The 21,901-nt window shown below is 39.3% G+C and overlaps 2 protein-coding genes and 1 long non-coding RNA gene across 5 annotated transcripts; all 3 read left to right on the forward strand.

Annotated features, from left to right (window-relative positions):
- The first annotated feature begins 380 nt into the window (after positions 1–380).
- On the forward strand, positions 381–7,690 carry LOC147310775 (uncharacterized). Of its 2 annotated transcripts, XR_015125536.1 has the most exons (5): positions 381–671; positions 1,465–1,495; positions 2,445–2,476; positions 3,602–3,628; positions 6,627–7,690. It is a non-coding gene; the product is annotated as an uncharacterized LOC147310775 (long non-coding RNA). The 2 variants fall into 2 exon arrangements; XR_015125535.1 differs by lacking the exon at positions 381–671 and having other exon boundaries at positions 873–1,495.
- Positions 7,691–9,673: 1,983 nt separating this feature from the next.
- Positions 9,674–17,509, forward strand: LOC147310776 (uncharacterized). Of its 2 annotated transcripts, none has more exons than XM_086265867.1 (4): positions 9,674–16,626; positions 16,808–16,944; positions 17,034–17,255; positions 17,376–17,509. In XM_086265867.1, the coding sequence occupies exon 1, from the start codon at positions 9,764–9,766 to the stop codon at positions 15,338–15,340; it is 5,577 nt and encodes a 1,858-aa protein (XP_086121993.1). In that variant the 5' UTR covers positions 9,674–9,763; the 3' UTR covers positions 15,341–16,626; positions 16,808–16,944; positions 17,034–17,255; positions 17,376–17,509. The 2 variants fall into 2 exon arrangements, with proteins under 2 accessions (XP_086121993.1, XP_086121992.1); XM_086265866.1 differs by having other exon boundaries at positions 17,344–17,480.
- LOC147310777 (uncharacterized) lies at positions 17,307–21,374 on the forward strand. Its single transcript, XM_086267460.1, has 2 exons — positions 17,307–18,010; positions 18,953–21,374. Exons 1-2 carry the CDS (start codon positions 17,307–17,309, stop codon positions 19,539–19,541), a joined length of 1,293 nt encoding a protein of 430 aa, XP_086123586.1. The 3' UTR covers positions 19,542–21,374.
- Positions 21,375–21,901: the final 527 nt, after the last annotated feature.

Here is a 21,901-nt window from a genome sequence, read left to right on the forward strand (position 1 = left end):
TTAGTGAAACTTTGTCATTTTTGTATGTAAAAGGAGTGTTTGATGAGCTAACAACCCGATGCTAATGCCTAGCGCTCCTTTGAGCCCAGTGTGAAATGAAGATTTGACGGTAAACCACGGTTATTGTGTTGTTTTATTAATTACATTTGGTGTGTTCGTGTTTGTCAGTCTGTTACATAAGGTGCAGTTAGTTCTCTTCACAAATCAGTTGGTTAAAACAGCCTCATTCTTTATGCTGTAAAGTTTTTAACGAACCGCCATCTTAGATTCAGTGTCAGCTGTCGGCAAGATCAAAGGAGCCATTTTACCGCCTCTGACCGAACACGGGAGAAAAAGAGTCACGTGTGTGCAGGTCTTGTGGGTTAACAAAGGAGGGGGGGAGAAACTGAGGATTAAACATAGGCTATGTCCCCACATACACGGGTATTTTTGAAAACGGAGATTTTCCGTTTCTGTTTTAAAAAACAATCCCGTCCACACATAAATGCAGAAATGAAGGAGAACGCTGCTAGGAACATGCCAAAGCAGCAGGTGGCGCTATATTCCTAACCGTGTAGAAATGTTGGCCAATCAGAAGTCTAGAAGCCTCGGTGGGAAATGGTAAACAAAGATGGGGCATAGAAGCAGAACCGAGTCATATCTGTGGGGGGACAGTAACTGTGTGCGCATATGTAAGCATTTAAACACTGCAGAGAGAACAATTAACAGTAACCGTATTGTAGAAATGCATTTCACCGAAACAATAACGTGGCGCACAGTGTGACGTCAAAAAAGGCGCTGCGTTTTCTCCGTTTCCCTGTCCACACATAAATGCAAAAACAGAGTTTTCGAAAATATTCTGGCAAGCGTTTTTAGTTTTTCAGTGACCGAAAACGCCGTTTAAGTGTGGACGAAAGGTGCAAACGCATAGAAAAATCTCCATTTTCAAAAGTACCTGTGTACGTGTGGACATAGCCCAAGAATAATAAGAACTCCTAATTTGTAGACTTTAATTTTTAAGAACTGTTTAACAAAGGCTTGTTTGTGCCAACCTAAATCTGCAGCACAGTTTAAATTCTCACTTTGTGGGAAATTAATGAAATAAACAACAGCCCACCTTCACATAAATAAAATATGGCAGTATATTATTATTAGTATGGTACATAGATATTTATTTTAAAACTACAGCATATTTACTATGATACTATGTGCAGTTGGTAATATTTTAGGAAGTAGAATTTGAATGCAGACCACCTCAAATATTAAAGCCTTAAAAATATGTCGTGCAGTTTTTCATGTATGAGTGTTTTGCAATCTTAAATGAGATGTAGACCAAAGAAAACAGAGGAGAGTTGTTGTTTGTATTCCAGCTGTAGTAAACAAAGAAGTTTAGTGAATCTTTTTGACAACAGAGAGTGATGCAGTATTGATGCTGATTTGAGTTTTCTGATCCTGTATTTTTGTTCTTTGTCTTTTGTTACACAGAGTGAAATAAAGCTTGGTTTTGCCTTTGCTGGTAAGTAAACAGTGATTGTAACTGAAGCAATATGAAATTGGGATTGTGTAACATTTTTAGCAATTTACATACAATAGTTTGGCTTTTTGTGATATCTTGCCATTTGCTCATGGGCAAAAACACATTTAGGATTTATAAGCAGTAAAGCCCCCCCCCACTAGATCTCTGAGTGTCCCTAAAAATGTCCCTGAAGTTTAATAGGCCATTTATGTCTAATTTTAAAGGCTTATCAAAGCATTTCTGTAGTAATTATTGTTTTTATTACACATGTTAAGGCCATTTGAGACTCTGCAATTAAATTTTGCCCTCTTTAGACTAAAGTGAGTTCATTTTGTCTGAGGTACAGTGCTGGGAAAAGTCTTTCTTCCTTGCAGATTTATTTTGTTCATGCTTTTTTGTCACATGTTTCAAATCATCTAACAGGGATGATATGAATAAATACAAAAAAGCATTTTAAAGTGATGATTTCACGTATGAAGCAGAGAAAACCAAACCAGAGCTATCTGTTCTAATGTGAGAACATGCTGGTCTCTAATACCCAGCTGTGGAAGCCCTGATACGAAGAACTACCATCAAGCATTTATAGTATCAAGTATTATTTGTGATTGTTGCACGCTTTGAAACTGTGATGTTATCATTTGATCAAGTGTGCAGTGCGAGCAAATCATTGCTTGTGGTATCTGCTGTGTTATGTAATAGCACCAAAGTATTAGAGCTTTACGTTCATGAGGAATTTCTGTGGAATTGCAGATGGATAAAACGACACATCACCTTAATAAAGACAGAAATCTTTAATAAGGTGCAGAAAGAGAAGATGGGGTGTTTATAGTAAAGCTGTTGTAAACAAAGAATTTAACAGATTTTTTTTTTCACTACAGATTGTGATGCAGTATTGACTCTGATGCTGATTTCAGTTGTCTGATTCTGTATTTTTGTTCTTTTGTTACAGAGTGAAACAGAACTTCGGTTTTGCCTTTGCTGGTAAGTAAGCAGCAATTGTAACTGCAGTAATATGACATTGTCACTGTGTAACATGTTTAGCAACTTACCTAACGTAGTTTGGTTTTTGTGACATTACCATTTACTGATGGGCAAAAACAAATGGTCAGAATTTATACCTTGTAGCAGCAAAGGCCCCACACATGACCTCTGACTGTCCCTGAAGTTTAACAGGCCATTTGTGTCTGATTTTTATGTTTGAACACAAACAACTGTTTTTATACAGTTGTTCATGTTCTCCGTTTGTTTATGGATTTACCTAGCAGACATAACTATGAACGCATTTTAGGTGAGTTAGTGTAAGTGGTAGCTTAAACACTTAAGAGCACCACAGTTGTTGATTTATATCTTCACTCATATTCTGCTTATGTATTACATTAAAGTCAGACCACTATAGAAGTATTTTTGCCTGAGTGAACAGAAGTGGTAGGTTAAACATTTAAGCAATAATAAAAGACTAAGAGAACCAGAGTTGTGAGTAGGCAATGTTGTGTATGTTAAAGCCTGTGTGTAATTTATGTACACTAAGTTTAAATCAGTTTCTTAATAAGTTGCTTGATACAATGTGTTTGAAAATTATATATAAAAGGGAAATATTGCAAAATACAAAAAGATTCCTGCCAACAGGTACAATGGAAGGACTTTTTATTATAATTTTTAAGAAATTAATTGCAAAAATGGCGTGCCACTGTTGTTACTATAACATGTCAGAATTGACATGTATTTTAGGATTTACATATTCAGATCAGAACTAAAACCTAATGAGGTTTTCCGTTGATTCTAACAGTTGTGGTTTTTCCACACTTTATTAAGCACTGACTTGTGATAGAAAATGATGGAGCTAAAAAGCCATAATCTGTACCAACAAATATTGGTGCCTCTTCTTTGCACTTCTGTAGTATGCATGCCTTTATTACACATGTTATCGTCTTGTGAGACTCTGTAACTGAAGTTTGTCCTCTTTAGACTACAGTGAGTTCATAAAGGCTTGAAGAAATTGAGGATCTTACTAGTTATTTCATGTCACAGTAAATTGGATTGTGTGTGAAGAGGTTCAACAGTGTAAGTCATTAAACAGTGATCTGATGTGTTGTTTCCTTTCTCTAGGATACTGATCTGATCGTCGCAAGTCTGGTAAGTAAAGGTTTTGTCTGCGGTACAGTGCTGAGAAAGGTCTTTCTTCTTTGCAGATTTATTTTGTTTATGCTTTTTTTCACATGTTTCAAATCATCTAACAAGGATGACCTGGATAAATACAAAAAGCAGTTTTAAAGTGATGATTTCATTTTTGAACCAGAACAACCTGGTCTAATGTAAAAACATATTGGTCTCTAATACCCAGCTGTGGATGCCCTGATAGCAACAATTACCATCAAGCATTTACAGTAACTGGTAATGACTGGTTTACATCACTGGTTGATTTTGGTCCACTATAATTTCAGAATTGTCTTAATTAGATCCAAACAGGACAGGCAAAAAAAGAAAAGAAAAAAGTCTTAATTAAGGCCCAATATAGGGTTTTCAAGTCATACCAAGTACCACGGTGGTTAGCACTGTTGCCGCACAGCAAGAAGGTCCTGAGTTCAATTCCAACACCAGGCCGGGGTCTTTCTGTGTGGAGTTTGCATGTTCTCCCGGTGTTTGCGTGGGTTCCCTCCGGGTACTCCGGCTTCCTCCCACCGTCCAAAGACATGCAGCTTGTGGGGATAGGTTAATTGAATAATCCAAATTGTCACTAGGTGTGTATCTGCGAATGAATGTGAGTGCGAATGGTTGTCTGTCCCTGTGTGTTGGCCCTGCGACAGACTGGCGACCTGTCCAGGGTGTACCCTGCCTCTCGCCCTATGACAGGTGGGATAGGCTCCAGTGCCCCCTGAAAAGGATAAGCGGAAGCGAATGGATGGATGGATGGATGGATGGATAGGGTTTTCAAGTCATACCAAGTATCTTAATTTCATTAAAGTCCAGACTGATTCGTTTACACCAAGTGTTTTGTTTTATTCATTCAATTGGACTTGCTTGTGTGCTTCAGATCCTAAGTGTGATTAAACTTAAGCCCAGGACCTGATGAGTTGATGTAGGTCCTGAAGTAGTAAAGGAACTCTGGGACATCACAGTAACAGCACCATGTTTGACTTTAATGCTGGTGTTTTTCTCTCACTATAGATGATTCAGTTTAGTGCAGTTAGTCAGCACAGCTCTTGGTTATCATTGAGATATTATTAGGCAACTTGTTTTTGCCTGTTCAGCTACAACGTCTGGGAGGGTTTCTGTTTTCTGGGGTCTCCAGATCCTTAGAAATCTCTTTGTAAACCTTTACAGAACTATATGTGTTTGTTTCACATTAGAGCAGCTCACGACTAGCAGTTTAGGGACAATTAAATATTCACATAGGGCAGGGGTCTCAAACTCCACTCTTCAAGGGCCGGTGTCCTGAAGCTTTTCCACGTGTCCCTGTTACAAAACACCTGAATAACATTTGTAGGTCATTAGTGAGAGTATAGAATTTGACTGTGTTGAAGTGGCATCCCCGAAGACTGTTCAAATTTAAGTAATTTAAGTGTTTGGAAAAATGTACTTCTAAAAGTACTTTCATTGCATCATGTTCATTCACTCATGAGCTGCTATAACATGAATCAAATGGCTGAATTACCACCTCAGCATGCAGTCACGTTCTGTAGAGTTTTGCTAATGACCTACTAATGTTATTCAGGTGTGTTGCAACAGGGACACATAGAAAAGTTTCTGGACACCAGGCCTTAACGACCAGAGTTTGAGACCACTGGTGGTAGGGCATTGTGGATTTCAAAAGCTTCTTCCCTTAAATCACTGCCTGAAAACTGCTTTTTGTAATTTGTCATAATGACTTGCAAAATATAGGTGGGATGAAAACATAAACATAAGACATTTTATAGTGGCCTGATATTTTTATCAAGGCTGTTTTTTGAAAATAATCCTGCCCTAATTTACAAAAGATGAACTGTCTGAAAGTCATGTTTGTTTGTTTGTTTGTTTGTTTAAGAAATGTGGGAATCTCCAGCAAAGATCTTACATGCAACAGCTCAGATACAGCACTCACTTCTGTTCTTTTTATCATGAAATGATCTACAAAGAAATTATCATCATACTAAATTATGGTAATTAGGCCTTTATATCAGCTATGATAAGTTTATTATAGATTTAGTGTAGTGCTTATTGCTGTGTATCAAACATGCCCCAAATGTGACTGAAATATGTAGAAACTGCTGTGTAGAAACTAGCTGTCTCCAAATTTCTCATTTTGCCAAAATTCATACAGAGTGGCCTGAAACTGTCTGCTCTAACCTCAGTGTGTTGGTTTTGTTGGACCATTTAATATTTACAGTAAGTTACTGTAGCAGCACATCTTGGTTTGAGTTTATAGACTTAGTTTATTGTTTTAATAGAACGTAAAAATGTCCTTATAACAGTTCCACCATCATTTGTTAAACATTGTCATTCTGTTCACTCCAATAATTTACTGTAGAACTCTTTAGTATTTAAAGCCCTACATGTACTGTATTTTTGAGATTATAAGGCATAATGTCAATAAACAAGCCTGTTTTTAAGGCAGATTAAGCCGAACAAACAGTCAGATAAGTCCAACTTTATTCAAGTCATTCACAACAACTCTCAACACTGTTCAGTTGTAACACATAAAATACAGAACAATACACTCACTTTTTCAGTTCATTCCTCATCTACAAATCCATCAAACTCTTCATGGGTTGATCAGTTTGAAATCTGCTTCATAAGCATGTCTCTTAGCACGTGCCAGGTCCTTGTACACACACCATAATGTTATGTTGAAGCACCGTACGAATTACTCTGCGAGGGTCCTGACTATGGTAGCCATAATGCTCTGACAATACATCAAGCAGCGCAGCTTTGTAGCTTACCGAAGTATTACTAAAATATTTCACAGAATTTTGAGCGCTGTGTACCACAGAAATCCCGTTTGAGGTCAGTAAGCATAACCAGAATCGATACACTAGGCACATTGTATATTTTTGAGAAAATGACAGGATTTTAGGTGTGCCATATAGTCTGAAGAATATGGTAAATCCAAGCATATTGGAAATACGACTAATTCCAGTCCTTTTGTGTCTTACAGGTGACCTGCTGCAGAAGATCCTCTCTCTCTCTATCATTATAAGCAATTCTGTCTATCCTATCACTCTCCCAACTCTATCTAATTTGAAAGCCATTCTATCTTGTATCCCTCTATCTCTACCGCTCTATCTAATTTGAAAGCCATTCCATCTTGTATCCCTCTATCTCTACCGCTCTATCTAATTTGAAAGCCATTCCATCTTGTATCCCTCTATCTCTACCGCTCTATCTAATTTGAAAGCCATTCCATCTTGTATCCCTCTATCTCTACTGCTCTATCTAATTTGAGAATCCAAGTTTTCAGAAATCCTTTTCAGAATCCAATCTATCTGTTACAGAATTCTGAGAGATCTCTGCTCTCACTGCTCTTTCTTTCCTGTCATTAAACTCTCACATTCAGTCATTTTGCTGGAAATTACAAGTTGAATATACAGTAGTAGAATTACAGTACAGTAGAACTTATAGTAGAAACTACTTACACAGCCCTACATTTGTCATTTTAATTTTGCATTAGACTTTAGTTTGGACTGCTAGTTTGGCTTACTTTGATCAATTGTATAAAATATCACCTTTTTATAAGTTTATTTGTAATAAGATAATCTGGTTATTTTGTAATACATACATTCAGATAAATAATAAATTAGATCCAGTCTGTTAGTCTGTTTCATTGGCTATAACATTTGACTGCAAGTTTATAGTACTATTATTTAAGGACAAACCCATTTTGTCACTCAGTGTAAGTATTCAGTTAGTATTGTCATCGAGAAGCGCCTGAGGACTTCCTGTTTCCTGACTGCTGCAGAAAATCCAGCTGGAGAATCCTCATCACCAGTCATCTTATCACCACACCACCAAAGCTCCATATATTTGATTTCAATTTTAGATATCTGAAAGATTTACATAAACTCCCCTAAGAGCTAAGACTTTTAATATAGCCTGTTGATTGTTGAGATTTATTCTGCATATCATTTTACAGAAGTTGTAATTATTTATCAGTCTGGTTAAAAAAATATAAGTAAAATTATACAGTTTCAAAAAGAGCTACAATAAAACGGATCAAATTGTTTCCAGAGAACTTTGAATTTCCTTTATTTTGAGTTTGGAGTAGAAAATCAGCTTTTTATATATAATAGTACATTTCTCAGATTTAACAGTAATTTGAGGAGTTATACGTTTTTCTGTGTTTCAAGGTTCAGTTTTGTTTACATTTGTGTATAACCACATATAAGCTCCAGGTTGTACTTCAGCAAAATGCCAAGAAAAGGTCAAAGGTCTCAGTCTCAGAAGCTTAGACGTCAGAAGGAGAAAGAACAGCTGAATGTTTCTCAGAGCAGTGAGCAGGTAAAGGTGTGTGTTTCAACTTTTCCCAGCACTGAAGTGCAGAGCAGTGTTCAGACAGCCACAGTGTCTTATGCAGATGTGGTAAAGAGAAGTGTTCCCTCAGTGTCTGTCCCAGAGCCTGGAGTTATGCAGCTAATCCAGACTGAACCCCAGCTAACTGTACAAACACAGCATGATGAAGAGACAGCCACAGTGTCTTATGCAGATGTAGTAAAGAGAGGTGTTCCCTCAGTGTCTGTCCCAGAGCCTGAAGTTATGCAGCTAATCCAGACTGAACCACAGCTAACTGTACAAACACAGCATGATGGACACGCTCCAGTACAGTCTCATGTACAGGTTACAAACAGTGAAAGTCGTCCACGAGTGAGTAGCGTCTGTGCTTCCCGAAGCCAGGCCGCTCCTAGGTATGGAAAGTACCGGAATCAGCAATGCATGGCTAACAGTTTGGTTTTCCTGTCATTCTTACACGAGGATGAATTTATTACCAGAGCAGATCTAAACCGTGTGTTGGACAAAGGCCATGCCGTCTATTCAGATGCCAGACTGAGGTTTGTGAACAGTGTGTTTCTAGCCTGCGATGAACTTCCCTCAGTTGTTACCAGCCGCAGACACGAGTATCAAGTCGACATGTCTCAGTTTGCTCATTACGGCACATTTGATGGTACAGATCACTTTCCGAGCCTTGAACAGGGATTACAGTGTTTGGCTTCAGACGTTCGCTATGCTTTGCTAGTCATGGGAGGAACAGTCATCGCTGTTAGCAGGCTGACTTCAGGTGAATATGCATATTTTGACCCTCACCCACGTAAGTCTACTGGTATGCCATTGTCGCTAAGTGTAAGTGGTGGAACTGCAGTTATGTTGAAATTCACACGTCTTAATGACATGATTGACAGGATCAAACGTTTGTACAGAATGTTCAGCATCGCACCAAGCTGCACTTATGAACTACAGCCCATCGAGTTTCACAGTGAAAACGCTGCTGACCAAAGAGATGCTAATCAAACCACCGAATACAGACCAACAGCTACAACTATTACAGCACCAGCTTTAAATGAAGCCGTTCATGAAATAAACTCCCAAAGATCTACTGACCAGACACAGAAGACTGTGAGAGACACTTTAACGACTGAAGTGACATCATCCAGAGTGGATTATTCAAATGAGACAGCTGCTACTGAAAACAACCATCTTCCTTCTGAGTATTTAGAAATAGAAACCTCTGCATCTTCTGTAAGAGACACTCAGGTAACATCAGATTCTGTTCCTCAGAATGATTCAAACAGTGCCTCCAGTTCAACTAAGATAACAGAGGAACTCTCAGATAAACTGCTGAAATATAGTAAACATGAAAGGCAAAAAATGAGGAGAAGATTATTGACCCAACAAAAGCTACCACAGAGAAAGGAAAATCAGAAGACGAAAGAAAGGCAGATGTACAGGTTTGATGAAAGCTTCAAGACAAAGAAAAAAAACTCAACTAAGAAGTGTAATGATCCTGATCACAGACAGAAAAAGAGTCTGTACAAAAATGAGCTGTATAAATTAAATGCTACCTATAAGGAGAAACACAGAGAACATTTGAGAAAGATGTATAGAGAAAGTGCTAAAATTAGAGAGAGAAAAAGAGAACGTGTCATAAGGACATATAGAGACAATCCCCTATTCAGAGATAAGCAGAAGGAACGTATAACAAGAACGTATAGAGAGTCTTCCATATTCAGAGATAAGCAGAAAGAGCGTATAAGAAGAATATACAGAACTTGTGCTGGATTCAGAGAGAAACATAAAGCTTACATGAGGTCATATGTATATAACCTATATAAAAAAAGCGAAGATTTTAAACAGAAAAAACGATCTTATATGACTAAGCGGTATGGAGAAGAAAAACAATTTCAGCAACAACACAAGGACAATATGAGAGAACGAATGAGAGTAAAATATTGGAACAGTTTTTCTTTCAGACAGATGCATAATATCAGATGTGCAATGAACATAAAACGGAAATATCGCCAGATGCATCGACCAGCTGAGACTTTACAGTGTCATCCAGAGAACACTTTAATGAATGAGGCCATATCTCGTTTCAGATCAAACATTAAGTCAGCACCATCTTATGTTTGTACTGTTTGTCTAAAAGCTTCTTTTCCTAATCAGGTAAAAATCTGCAAAAGACAAAATTACTCAAAACACCAGACTGTAGCTCATCAGTGTCTAACTGGTAAATATGTTCATGTGTGTGATGAAGCATGTAATGATCACTGCAGCTTTCCTGTTGAGAGAAAAAAAGAGTATATCTGTCACACGTGTCACAGTTCCCTCAAAAGTGGATGCATGCCCAGGCTTGCTGCTGTTAATGGTTTAGAACTGCAGGATATTCCAGCTGAACTTTGTGATCTCAACATTCTGGAGAGACATCTGATTGCCAAATGCATACCATTTGCTAAGATTATTCCTCTTCCAAAGGGGAGACAGAGACTTATACGTGGTAATGTGGTGTGTGTACCATCTGAGGTCCAACAAACAGTTGACAGTTTACCGAGGATCAGAAGCCAATCACAGATCATGAGGATAAAGCTGAAAAGACGACTGTGCTACAAAGGCCATCAGCTGTTCCAGACTGTCACCTGGTCTAAACTCATTCAAGCTCTGCGTAAACTGAAACAAATTCATCCACAGTACACAGATATTGTTATCAGAGATGATGCATTGCTTTGTGATCCAACGTTACCTGATGATGACAGCAGTGATGAAGCCAGCATGGCAAGTGATGATTATAATGAAGCAGATTTAATGGAAATTGACAACTATGAAAAAGATGCCCTTTTGTGTGAAAGTGAGTCTCAAAGTGACCAAGATATTAATATGCAATCCTGTGATGAACAACCAGAGGAACAAAATCCAGATGAACCAGAAAGTGATTTGAACAATGGAGGTTTTGCTCTAGAAAGTTGTCTGCAGCCTGTAGACATTTCAGAAGAGATTCTCTGTTTCACTGATAACACATATTGTGTGGCTCCTGCAGAAAGAAACAATCCTGTTAGCTTCTTCAGAACTCCTCATTTGGAAGCCATGGCATTTCCTGTGCAGTTTCCTACTGGTCAGAATACACTGGATGAAAAGAGACGTCTTAAACTCACACCAAGTGCTTACTTCAAGTCAAGGCTTTTCAACATTGATGCAAGATTTGCTAAAGACACAAATTACCTGTTTTTCTCACAGTTTGTCACTGAAATACACTTGGCTAATTCCAGCATGACAATACAGCTAAGGAAAGGTAAAACTATGACCAAAGATGGACGCAAAATCACATCAGGAATGTTACAAAGTAAGACAGAAGTAGAGAAGCTGGTAAGAAATAAAGATGCAATCAGATTTATGCAGCCACTCAGAGGAACTCCAGCTTACTGGCAGAAAACTACCAGAGATCTATTCAGCATGGTTCGCCAAATAGGAACACCTCAGTTCTTTGTCACTTTCTCTGCTGCTGAGATGAGATGGCCTGAAGTGATTCAAGCAATAAAGAGACAGCAAGGTGAAGAGGTTGATTTTGAAGCCCTGGACTGGTCAGAAAAGTGTGAAATTCTAAGATCAAATCCAGTAACCACCATGCGAATGTTTGATAAACGTGTTGAGGCTTTGTTCAGAGATTTGCTTTTTTCTCCTGCACAGCCCCTTGGTGAGATCATTGATTACTTTTACAGAGTTGAGTTCCAGCACAGAGGTAGTCCACATATACACATGTTGCTGTGGATTCGAGAAAAGGTAGAAGCAGATGTGGATGATGACCAAACTGTCTGTGACTTTGTGGACAGATACATCTCAGCTCAACTCCCTGATCCAGAAAAACAACCTGAACTGCACAAAAAAGTCACTGAGCTACAAAAGCACAGCAAAAACCACACAAAGACATGCTTTAAGAGTGTGAACTCTGGTTGTAGATTTGGGTTTCCCAAACCACCAGCCACAAGAACAATGATTGTGAGACAGGATGAGGATTCAGACACTGAAGCTGCAAAAGCCAAACTCAGACCTTTGTTGAACCTGCTGAAGGAACCTGAAGCTGCTTCCCTCACCATAGAGCAGATTCTGTCACGATGCAACTTGACAATGAATGAGTATGAACAATGCCTCCAAGACATAAACAAGAAAACAGCTCTGATTCTGAAACGTGACCCAAATGAGTGTTGGATCAACAATTACAACCCAGACCTGCTTGAAGCCTGGAACTCTAATTTAGATGTCTCATTCATTTTGAATGCCTATTCATGTATAGAATACCTCTGTAAATATATAACAAAGAAAGAATCTGGCCTCTCTGAATACCTGAAGACAGTTATTGACAACTCTGATAAGAACACCGTCAATGAATGTGATGAAATGAGAGCTGTGATGCAGGCTTACTCAAAAAAGAGAGAAATCAGCGCACAGGAGTGTGTGACTCGAGTCTGTGGCCTAAAAATGAAAAAATGTTCCCGCAGTGTTGTATTTGTACCAACAGATGATAACCCAGTAAAAATGAGTCGCCCCATGAGCTTCCTGGAAAGCACAACACATGACAGTTGTAATATTTGGATGACAAGTTTGAGTGATAAATACAAATGCAGACCTGAGACCCCAGAATATGAGGAAATGTCACTGGCTGATTTTGCTGCCTTGTGCAGGTTGGTGAGTGGTCCAAATGAAGGAAAAGATGTGCTTCCTCTTCTAAACCAGCTTGGATTTGTACAAAGGCGAAAGAATGATAAACCAGCTATAATCAGATATTACCACTGTTCACAGGAAAAAGATCCTGAGCAATATTATGGTCGACTGTTGAGACTTTACCTTCCACACAGATCAGAGCAGGAACTGAAACCACAAGGGTTCCAAACCTATCAGTCCTTCTACAACTCAGGTTTTGTACGACTTCCATGTTCAGACCACAGTGAGTCTGTGAAAAGGGTTGTGAAAAGAAATAAAGACAAGTATGAGAAGAACTCTGAGGATATTGAGAGTGCACTGGAAGAGTTTGAACAAAATAGGGATGTTGTGATTGATGAATGGTGTAATCTTGCTCCTGAATCTGAAGTTGTGAGGCTGCAATGTGATGAGAATCTTCCTGAGAGACATTCTGATGATGAGAACGAACAGGAGAATGTTCCCGACTACAGTCGTCAGTCTGATGCTGTAACAAAGATCAGAGCCGTCAGAGAACAACCTGCAGTAGATCCAGCCGTGGTACGTGTAATGTATCAGAATCTGAACCAGAAGCAGGCCTGCGTGTTCTATGCCATAAGAGACTGGTGTATTCAGCGAGTTTGTGGTTTGAACCCAGATCCATTTTTCTTCTATATCAACGGTGGTGCAGGAACTGGAAAGTCACATCTGATTAAGTGTATTCATTCTGAAGCATCAAAGATCCTGAGCAGACTGCCTGCTAATGCAGAAGAAGCTGACATATCAAATCCAACTGTTTTACTGACTTCATTTACCGGTACAGCAGCTTTTTCTATCAGTGGCTCTACGTTACATTCTCTACTGAAACTACCCAGGAGTCTGAAACCACCCATTCAAGGACTTGGTAACCAACTGGATGAAGTCAGATCTGAGCTGATGAATGCTGAAATTATTGTTATTGATGAGATTTCAATGGTTTCAAAACCCCTTTTTGCTTATGTGGATGCAAGACTGAAACAAATCAAAGGCACTCAGAGACCTTTTGGTGGAATGTCAGTTTTAGCTGTTGGAGATTTTTACCAGCTGCCACCAGTGCGACAGTCTAAACCTCTCTGTGTTTACGATCCAGAACAGATTGACCTATGGCAGGAACATTTTCAGATGATCACTCTAACCGAGATCATGCGTCAGAAAGATGATGTGGCCTTTGCAGAGATGCTGAACAGGATTAGAGTCAAAGAAAAGACGGATGAACTTTCTCAGTGCGACAGAGATTTGTTGTCACAGGCTGTGACTGCACCAGAAGAATGTCCAACTGAGGTCTTACACATTTATGCCACCAACAAGAATGTGGAATCCCACAACATAGATACCCTGAAGAAGCTTCATTCAAACATCATAATAATCAATGCAGACGATTTCCAGAAGGATAAATGTACAGGCAGAATGGAACGAAGAGACAAACCATTTACAGGTGGGCGAAATGATTTACCTGACACTCTGAATGTTGCTGAAGGAGCTCGAGTCATGCTGACCAGAAACTTGGACACACTAAACGGTTTAGTCAACGGTGCTTTTGGTATACTGGTAAAGGTGGTGAGATCTGAAAATGATGGACACATAATTAAACTGGGGCTCAGGATGGACAACCGGCAGCCTATGAGACACAACCGCAGTGCTAATGCAGCATCTGATGATCTTGTTTACATTGAGAGAGCAGAGGAGAGTCTGAAGTTTAAAGGAGCAGTACGCAGACAGTTTCCTGTAAAGCTAGCATTCGCCTGCACAATTCACAAAACTCAGGGTCTTACAACACAGACAGCTGTAGTTTCAATGAAGAACATTTTTGAACCAGGTATGGCTTACGTTGCTCTCAGCAGGGTGACGTCTCTCAGTGGACTCTATTTGCAGGACTTGGATGAGAAAAAGATTTACGCCAATCCCGAGGTAACTGCAGCGCTCCAAACCATGAGACAAGCCAGTGTTGAGGAAATGATGCCTCTTCTTCAGGTCAGAGAAACAGCCAGCAGACTTGACACTCTTACACTGATCCATCACAATACAGAGGGTTTGCCATCTCACATCAGTGACATCAAGAGTCATCATGAAATGTGTTTAGCAGATGTTTTGTGTCTCACTGAGTCTCACCTTCAAGGCTCCTTTGTTGCAGACAGTCTTCATTTGGACGGCTACACCATGTTCAAACGCAACAGACATGTGTCCTACACAAACTTTCCTCACATGGCCAGCAGAAGTGGTGGGGGAGTTGTTGTGTATTTGAGGAATCATTTTCAGGTTCAGGTAAAACAGTATCTGCATAATGTCACTGATCTTGAGTTTTTAGTGTTGAAGGTTCAGGCTCCATTCCCTGCACTCATTGCTGTTGTGTACAGACCCCCTGACTACAGTTTGACACCATTCATGCAAAACCTGGTAAGTCTTTTAGATTCACTTGAAATAATGGACTGTCACCCAATAATTGTGTGTGGAGATTTTAATGAGAACCAGTTGCAGAGTGGAAGAAAACAGATTCTGGAGCAGTTTCAGTCGAGAGGGTATTCACAGCTGATCACTTCTGCCACTACAGACAAGAACACCCTGCTTGACCTCATTTTTATTTCTCAGCCACAGAAATGTCTGTATTCAGGTGTTCTGAGATCATATTACAGTTACCACAACCCTGTCTTTTGTGTCCTGTCCTCGAGCCAATCATGAAGTCGTCTGGTGAGTTTTGAAACAATTACAGATCATGTTTGTTACAGAGTTTACTGATTGTAGAGCATGAAAAAGATTTTTCATTGAAAAAAGGGTCTTCCCTACTCTGTCTGTCAGAAGACCCTTTCTTATTGCAATGTTATTAATCATTTCACCAAATTATTGCTGAACTTCATGCAGAGCAGAGAACATCTGCTATCATGCACCTCTGATCTGAAATGTGCTGCAACATTTGATAAACCAACATCATGTTTTAAATGACTAAATCTTTTTACTATGACGTATGTAGCTCAACAAACGAGATCTTCCCCTCCAAGGGCTTTAAAATATGAAATAGTAAATAAATAAATCCCAGATAAATGCAGGTATATATTATGATGACATACACGAATAAATACAGACAATTATATTTTCTTGATTATAGTAGATTTTGTAGAATCAAAAGTTTTTGTGATGAATGAGTTTTTGCTTATCATGTTTTACAGGTAAAAAATGTCAAAAGTTTTAAACTATCTTTAGGCTACCAGAGATGTCTATAATGATACATTATGTAGAGAAAAACATTAGTACAGCTTACAGAATGTGTATAAAAACTGATGTAGAAGTAAATGGATAGTTTTCTGAAAGTTCCCGACTACAGTTTAACACCACCCACCCAGCTCAGCCCCCAAGTGTCTATGTAATGCTGGTATGGTGTGTGAGTTTGACTTGGCCTTTATCCGGGTGGGTTTGGGTTTGGGTGGATAAAGGCCAAGTCAGAATTCTCTGAGCAGCTGGAAAAAGCTGCTAATAAACAAAGACATCAGAAAGTGTGGGCTTTAGGTGTAGCCCCCGCTTTCTGATGCACTAATTAAACTTAGTAACCGACACCCCATACCAGCATTACATAGACACTTGGGGGCTGAGCTGGGTGGGTGGTGTTATAAGCACGTGTTTTGTTAGATATATTTTTTCAGATAGGGCACAGTCTCCTTTGTGGGAAAACCTTCAAACTTCACCATCCTCAGCTGAAACAACAACATCTTAACACCATCTTCATGAACTGCTGAGCCAAACCTGATCCATCAGTGCTGGACTGCACAGATAACTACATGCCACAAGGAGACTGCTGTGTTATGAACTGCCATACCAGTGTGTCTTCAATGGAGAAGATGACACACCCATCACCTGACCTCCTGCCTGATCATGCTGCCACACTACAACCTCTGAGACCATCAATGATGACTCATACTGAGGAAACTGTATTTCCTGTCAGAGATGCTCAGTGATCCTCAGAGCAGAGAGAGGTATGATTCTTTATCTTTGATAAAAAATGTCAGTGTTTTTAATTCAATTAATTAATTAAAATCTTGTTTATTGCATAAATAATTCCACACTCAAATGATTATACTTGTTGACACTTTTTGAGTTTTAATTGACATTATGGATTACAAATCTATGCTTTTTCTACTCTGTCTCTCTGTGCAGGTATTGCTGTCTTCTGAGTTCTTCAGTGTCCCAACTGAGACATTCAAACCTCATTGCAGAGCTCATGTCTTTCCTCACCATCATGCGAGTGTGAGATTGCTCTGGATTCTGGTTATGTGGCCCACAGCACCTATAAGGTATTTCAATATTGTTCATTGTATAACTTATTTGTAGTTTTTAGGGTTTGTACAGACAAATAAAATGTTCCTTTTTCTGTATTTTTTAGAACAAGCTCGTCCAGTGTGCCTGCATTCCAGCTTCTTAGACTCTACGCAAGTGGACAGAGTATCAGTGTTTGACCACTCTTACAGACACTGACTTCTGTCAACTCACTGCTACTGATCAGGCACTTCATCCAGGAAGACAGAGGGCTGCAAGCCTGTCATCATTTCCAGTGTGGCTTTGTATTCTTGGGGTAGCATCAGATTTTTCCCACAAATATTCAAAGGTAACATTTATTTTAAGCTTAGTTATTAAATCAAAAGTCTTCTCTTGTGTTATGTCTGTGAAGGTTCTCATGGTGTCCTTTGATGTAGTCTCTCTCTTTACTTGCATACCCACTACGGAGGCCGTGGAGACTGTCAGAAAACGACTACAAGAAGACAGCTCCTTGGAAGACAGGACCAACTTCACACCCGATCAGATTTGCACACTGTTAGACCTCTGCCTTACCACTACATATTTCAAATACAACGAGGGTTTCTACAGACAAAAACATGGCTGTGTCATGGGCTCCCCCGTGTCACCTATTGTAGCCAACCTTTGCATGGAGGAAGTGGAAAGGAAGGCTCTTGGCTCTTTCAAAGGAAGAGTACCCAGCCACTGGTACAGATATGTAGACGACACCTGGGTCAAAATCAAAACTCAAGAAGTGGAATCCTTCACTGCGCACATTAACGCCGTGGATAAAAACATCAAGTTCACCAGGGAAGACACAAAGGACGACTGTTTGCTTTTCCTGGACTGTGCTGTGCACATTGAAGAGAACGGCAACCTCAACATTGAAGTTTATTGGAAGCCCACACACACGGACCAGTACCTCCTCTTTGACTCCCATCACCCTCTGGAACACAAACTTGGAGTAATTAGGACACCCCCCCGGGCAGAACATGTTCCCTCTAAGCCTGAAGGGAAAAAGAAGGAACACAAACATGTAAATGAAGCACTTAAAACATGTGGCTATCCTAATTGGGCGTTTATAAAGTCAGCAAAGATGCACAGAAAAGAACATCAGATACCAGCGAGGGAGGATAAGAAAGACAGATGCAACAACATTGTCATCCCCCATGTACTAATTAGACTTAGTAACCGACACCCCATACCAGCATTACATAGACACTTGGGGGCTGAGCTGGGTGGGTGGTGTTAAAAGCACTTGTTTTGTTAGATATATTTTTTCAGAAACGGCACAGTCTCCTTTGTGGCAAAACCTTCAAACTTCACCATCCTCAGCTGAAACAACAACATCTTAACACCATCTTCATAAACTGCTGAGCCAAACCTGATCCATCAGTGCTGGACTGCACAGATAACCACATGCCACAAGGAGACTGCTGTGTTATGAACTGCCATACCAGTGTGTCTTCAATGGAGAAGATGACACACCCATCACCTGACCTCCTGCCTGATCTGGAGACCATCATCATGCTGCCACACTACAACCTCTGAGACCATCAATGATGACTCATACTGAGGAAACTGTATTTCCTGTCAGAGATGCTCAGTGATCCTCAGAGCAGAGAGAGGTATGATTCTTTATCTTTGATAAAAAATGTCAGTGTTTTTAATTCAATTAATTAAAATCCTGTTTATTGCATAAATAATTCCACACTCAAATGATTATACTTGTTGACACTTTTTGAGTTTTAATTGACATTATAGATTACATATCTATGTTTTTTCTACTCTGTCTCTCTGTGCAGGTATTGCTGTCTTCTGAGTTCTTCAGTGTCCCAACTGAGACATTCAAACCTCCCTGCAGAGCTCATGTCTTTCCTCACCATCATGGGAGTGTGAGATTGCTCTGGATTCTGGTTATGTGGCCCACAGCACCTATAAGGTATTTCAATATTGTTCATTGTATAACTTATTTGTAGTTTTTAGGCCTTAACACAAATAAAATGTTCCTTTTTCTGTATTTTTTAGAACAAGCTCGTCCAGTGTGCCTGCATTCCAGCTTCACAGAAAAGAACATCAGACACCAGCGAGGGAGGATAAGAAAGACAGACACAACAACATTGTCATCCCCTATGTAGCCGGTGTATCAGAAAAACTCAGGAGAGTTTTCTCCAAATACGACATCCCAGTGTACTTCAGACCCAGTAACACACTCAGACAGAAACTGGTTCACCCGAAAGACAAAACTCCTAAACACAAACTTAACAATGTGGTGTACGCTGTACAGTGCAGCGAGGAATGCCCAGACTTCTACATCGGAGAGACCAAACAGCCACTTCACCAGCGCATGGCACAACATAGAAGAGCCACCTCCACAGGACAAGACTCAGCAGTTCATCTGCATCTAAAGGACAAAGGTCACTCTTTGAGGATGCCAATGTTCACATTTTGGACAGATGGAGGAGTGAAAGAAGCCATTTACGTCCACTGTGAGCGACCATCTTTGAACAGAGGCGGTGGTTTACGACACCAACTGTCTGCCATCTATAATCCAGTTTTGAGTTCCCTCTCCAGACACCGTAACGTCCACTCACATCCTGGGAGTGGGCGTGGGTGATTTCCTGACCTCAGGAAATCACATGATAGGGTGGGGCCAGGTTTCACAATGAGCTCACCCGAAACCCTGGCTGATTGGGACCCACACCCACTTTCACACCTTGGCTCATGTGATTAGGTAGAGGATCATCAGGGGGTTCTTTGTCCCTCTTTGGGGGGAAACTCCCACTGGGTTTAAATCTGGGACTCTCCACCATTGACCCTTAGAACTGAAGAAGCTTCTCGGATGAGAGGTGAAACGTCTTCAAGGAACTCAAAGAAGTCCAGACGCTTTTCTTTCCAAGCTCCTTAGACTTCACTTGTGTTAATTACATTTTATTTGTTGTTGTTTTCTTTTAGATTTATATGCAGTGATTGGATGTGGTGGAGCTTTGTTAACCGTGTGGAAAACATCTGTTTGTGATGATATTTACAATGAGGCTTTAAGGTGACAGTTTCCATGTAATTTCAATCCTTTTACTAAGCAAAAACATGTTTGCAATTAACATGTTTTTTCAGTTTTGTCTTTTGGATTTATGGTTAACATTCCTCTGTGACAGCAAATACTAAACTGGTCCAAGTAACCAGCATATCATTGGTCAAAGGCAAAAAGGACCACATGTCACACTAGCAATGAATTTTTGACTTTGTTTGTGTTAGTATAGAGTAGGTCTAACAATGGTTTTCCACATCTGCTCTAATATATATAGATAATGGGTCAGACATATAAAGTCATTTTGAAAAGTTCATAAAGGTCATTTATATGTGTTCCTCTTTATCATTTTATATCAGGTCACACAGCTGACTTGAGTTTTGATCAGAGTAGAACCATAACATTCATGCTAATGGTTCTACTGTTTACAGTTACTTTATGATGGATTTCACCCTGGTCACAGCACTATGTGAAAAGCTGTTAGAGGTAAAGTTAAGCCAATTAATACATCATCATAAGTCACTCTCTAACGCAGGGCAGTGATTATTATTCACTGTAATTTATTCCACAACAATGTTCTTTATTTGATTCTTTAAATATGCACATCGATTGTTTTAGCTCTGTGACTCTCCACACCTGAAATATATCACAATGTGGACTTCATTTCGACAGTATTTTGTAGATTGGTACCATATTTATCATCGAATCATCTTGTGCACTTATTAACTAAATGTTGTTTGTTTTTGTTTTTTTGTTTGTTTGTTTGGGGGTTGTTGTTGCCATTTTTACCTTTCACCAACTGTGTAAATTCTGCAATTTTACCTTGGTTTTGTTTCACATCAGTTTATCTGCTGGCTGGTATTCCTGTCTTCCTTCTCTCACCCCAACCGGTCGCAGCAGATGGCCGCCCCTCCCTGAGCCTGGTTCTGCTGGAGGTTTCTTCCTGTTAATAGGGAGTTTTTCCTTCCCACTGTCGCCAAAGTGCTTGCTCATAGGGGGGGTCATATGTCATATGATTGTTGGGTTTTTCTCTGTATCTATGAAGCGCCTTAAGGTGACTTTTGTTGTGATTTGGTGCTATATAAATTGAATTGAATTGGTTTTCTTTCTTTTCTAATGTTTCTGGTCATTTTTCACAGTTAAACAAGTAACTTTGAGGTTACGTCATCGTTTTCAGCTGTTATCTGTATACATTTTTTTCCTAATAGTTACATTTCTGCAAAATTATAGCAGTTCTGGTAAGTTGTAATATTTCTGCCAAGTTATTAATTTTTGACTAAATTATTACATTTCTGCTAAGTTGTAGCTTCTGGTAAATTACAACATTTCTGCTGAATTGTTATGTTTCTTCTAAGTTATTGCATTTCTGCTAAGTTATTACATTTTTGCTAACTTGATGTTGTTCTGCAAAGTTATTAAAATTTCAACAACTTTTTAAACACTGACTTTGATTTCTTCAGCTTCTTCAGCTATTTTCAAGTATTTTCAGCAGACAGCTTCAGCTTTACAGTTTCCTCTAAGTGATTGCAGTTCTGCTAAGTTATTACATTTTAGAAAAGTTCTTTTGCTTCTGCAAAGTTTTTACAATTTCTGCAACTTTTCAGCTTTTTCAGCTACTTTTTGCATACAGCTTCAGCTTTAAGCATCCACACTGCATTTTCGCAGGAAATGCAAATTTTTCTAGTTATTATTATTCTTAGGACTTCCGTACACTTTTCGCCGTTTAACTACTTCCACAATTTTCAGCCGATTTTCACCGTTCAAATTTTAAACTATTCAGCTATTTTTGCTCTTTCCTGCTATATCTTTTGCTATTTTTAACTATTATACTTTTTAAAATATTCCACTTTTTTCCTTTAATTTGTCCCATTGAAATGAATGGGAAACTTCAGCAATTCTGCTAAAATTTGCTTGTTTTTGAAACTTAACTACTTCCTCATACTTTCACC

Source organism: Aulonocara sp. 'chitande type north' Nkhata Bay, linkage group LG16 (genome assembly GCF_057382095.1).
Source record: "Aulonocara sp. 'chitande type north' Nkhata Bay isolate Kocher_YH1m ecotype deep benthic linkage group LG16, A_spYH_male_GT1.1, whole genome shotgun sequence".
Taxonomy (NCBI): Eukaryota; Metazoa; Chordata; class Actinopteri; order Cichliformes; family Cichlidae; genus Aulonocara; species Aulonocara sp. 'chitande type north' Nkhata Bay.

What these genes read in the sequence shown, in the direction of transcription:
- LOC147310776 (XM_086265867.1), top strand. Translation starts at nt 9,764, where the DNA reads ATGAGGTCATATGTATATAACCTATATAAAAAAAGCGAAGATTTTAAA.
- LOC147310777 (XM_086267460.1), top strand. Translation starts at nt 17,307, where the DNA reads ATGTCTGTGAAGGTTCTCATGGTGTCCTTTGATGTAGTCTCTCTCTTT. An exon ending in CCTAATTGGGCGTTTATAAA is followed by an intron (nt 18,011 to 18,952) that starts GTCAGCAAAGAT and finishes TGTATTTTTTAG; the next exon opens with AACAAGCTCGTCCAGTGTGC.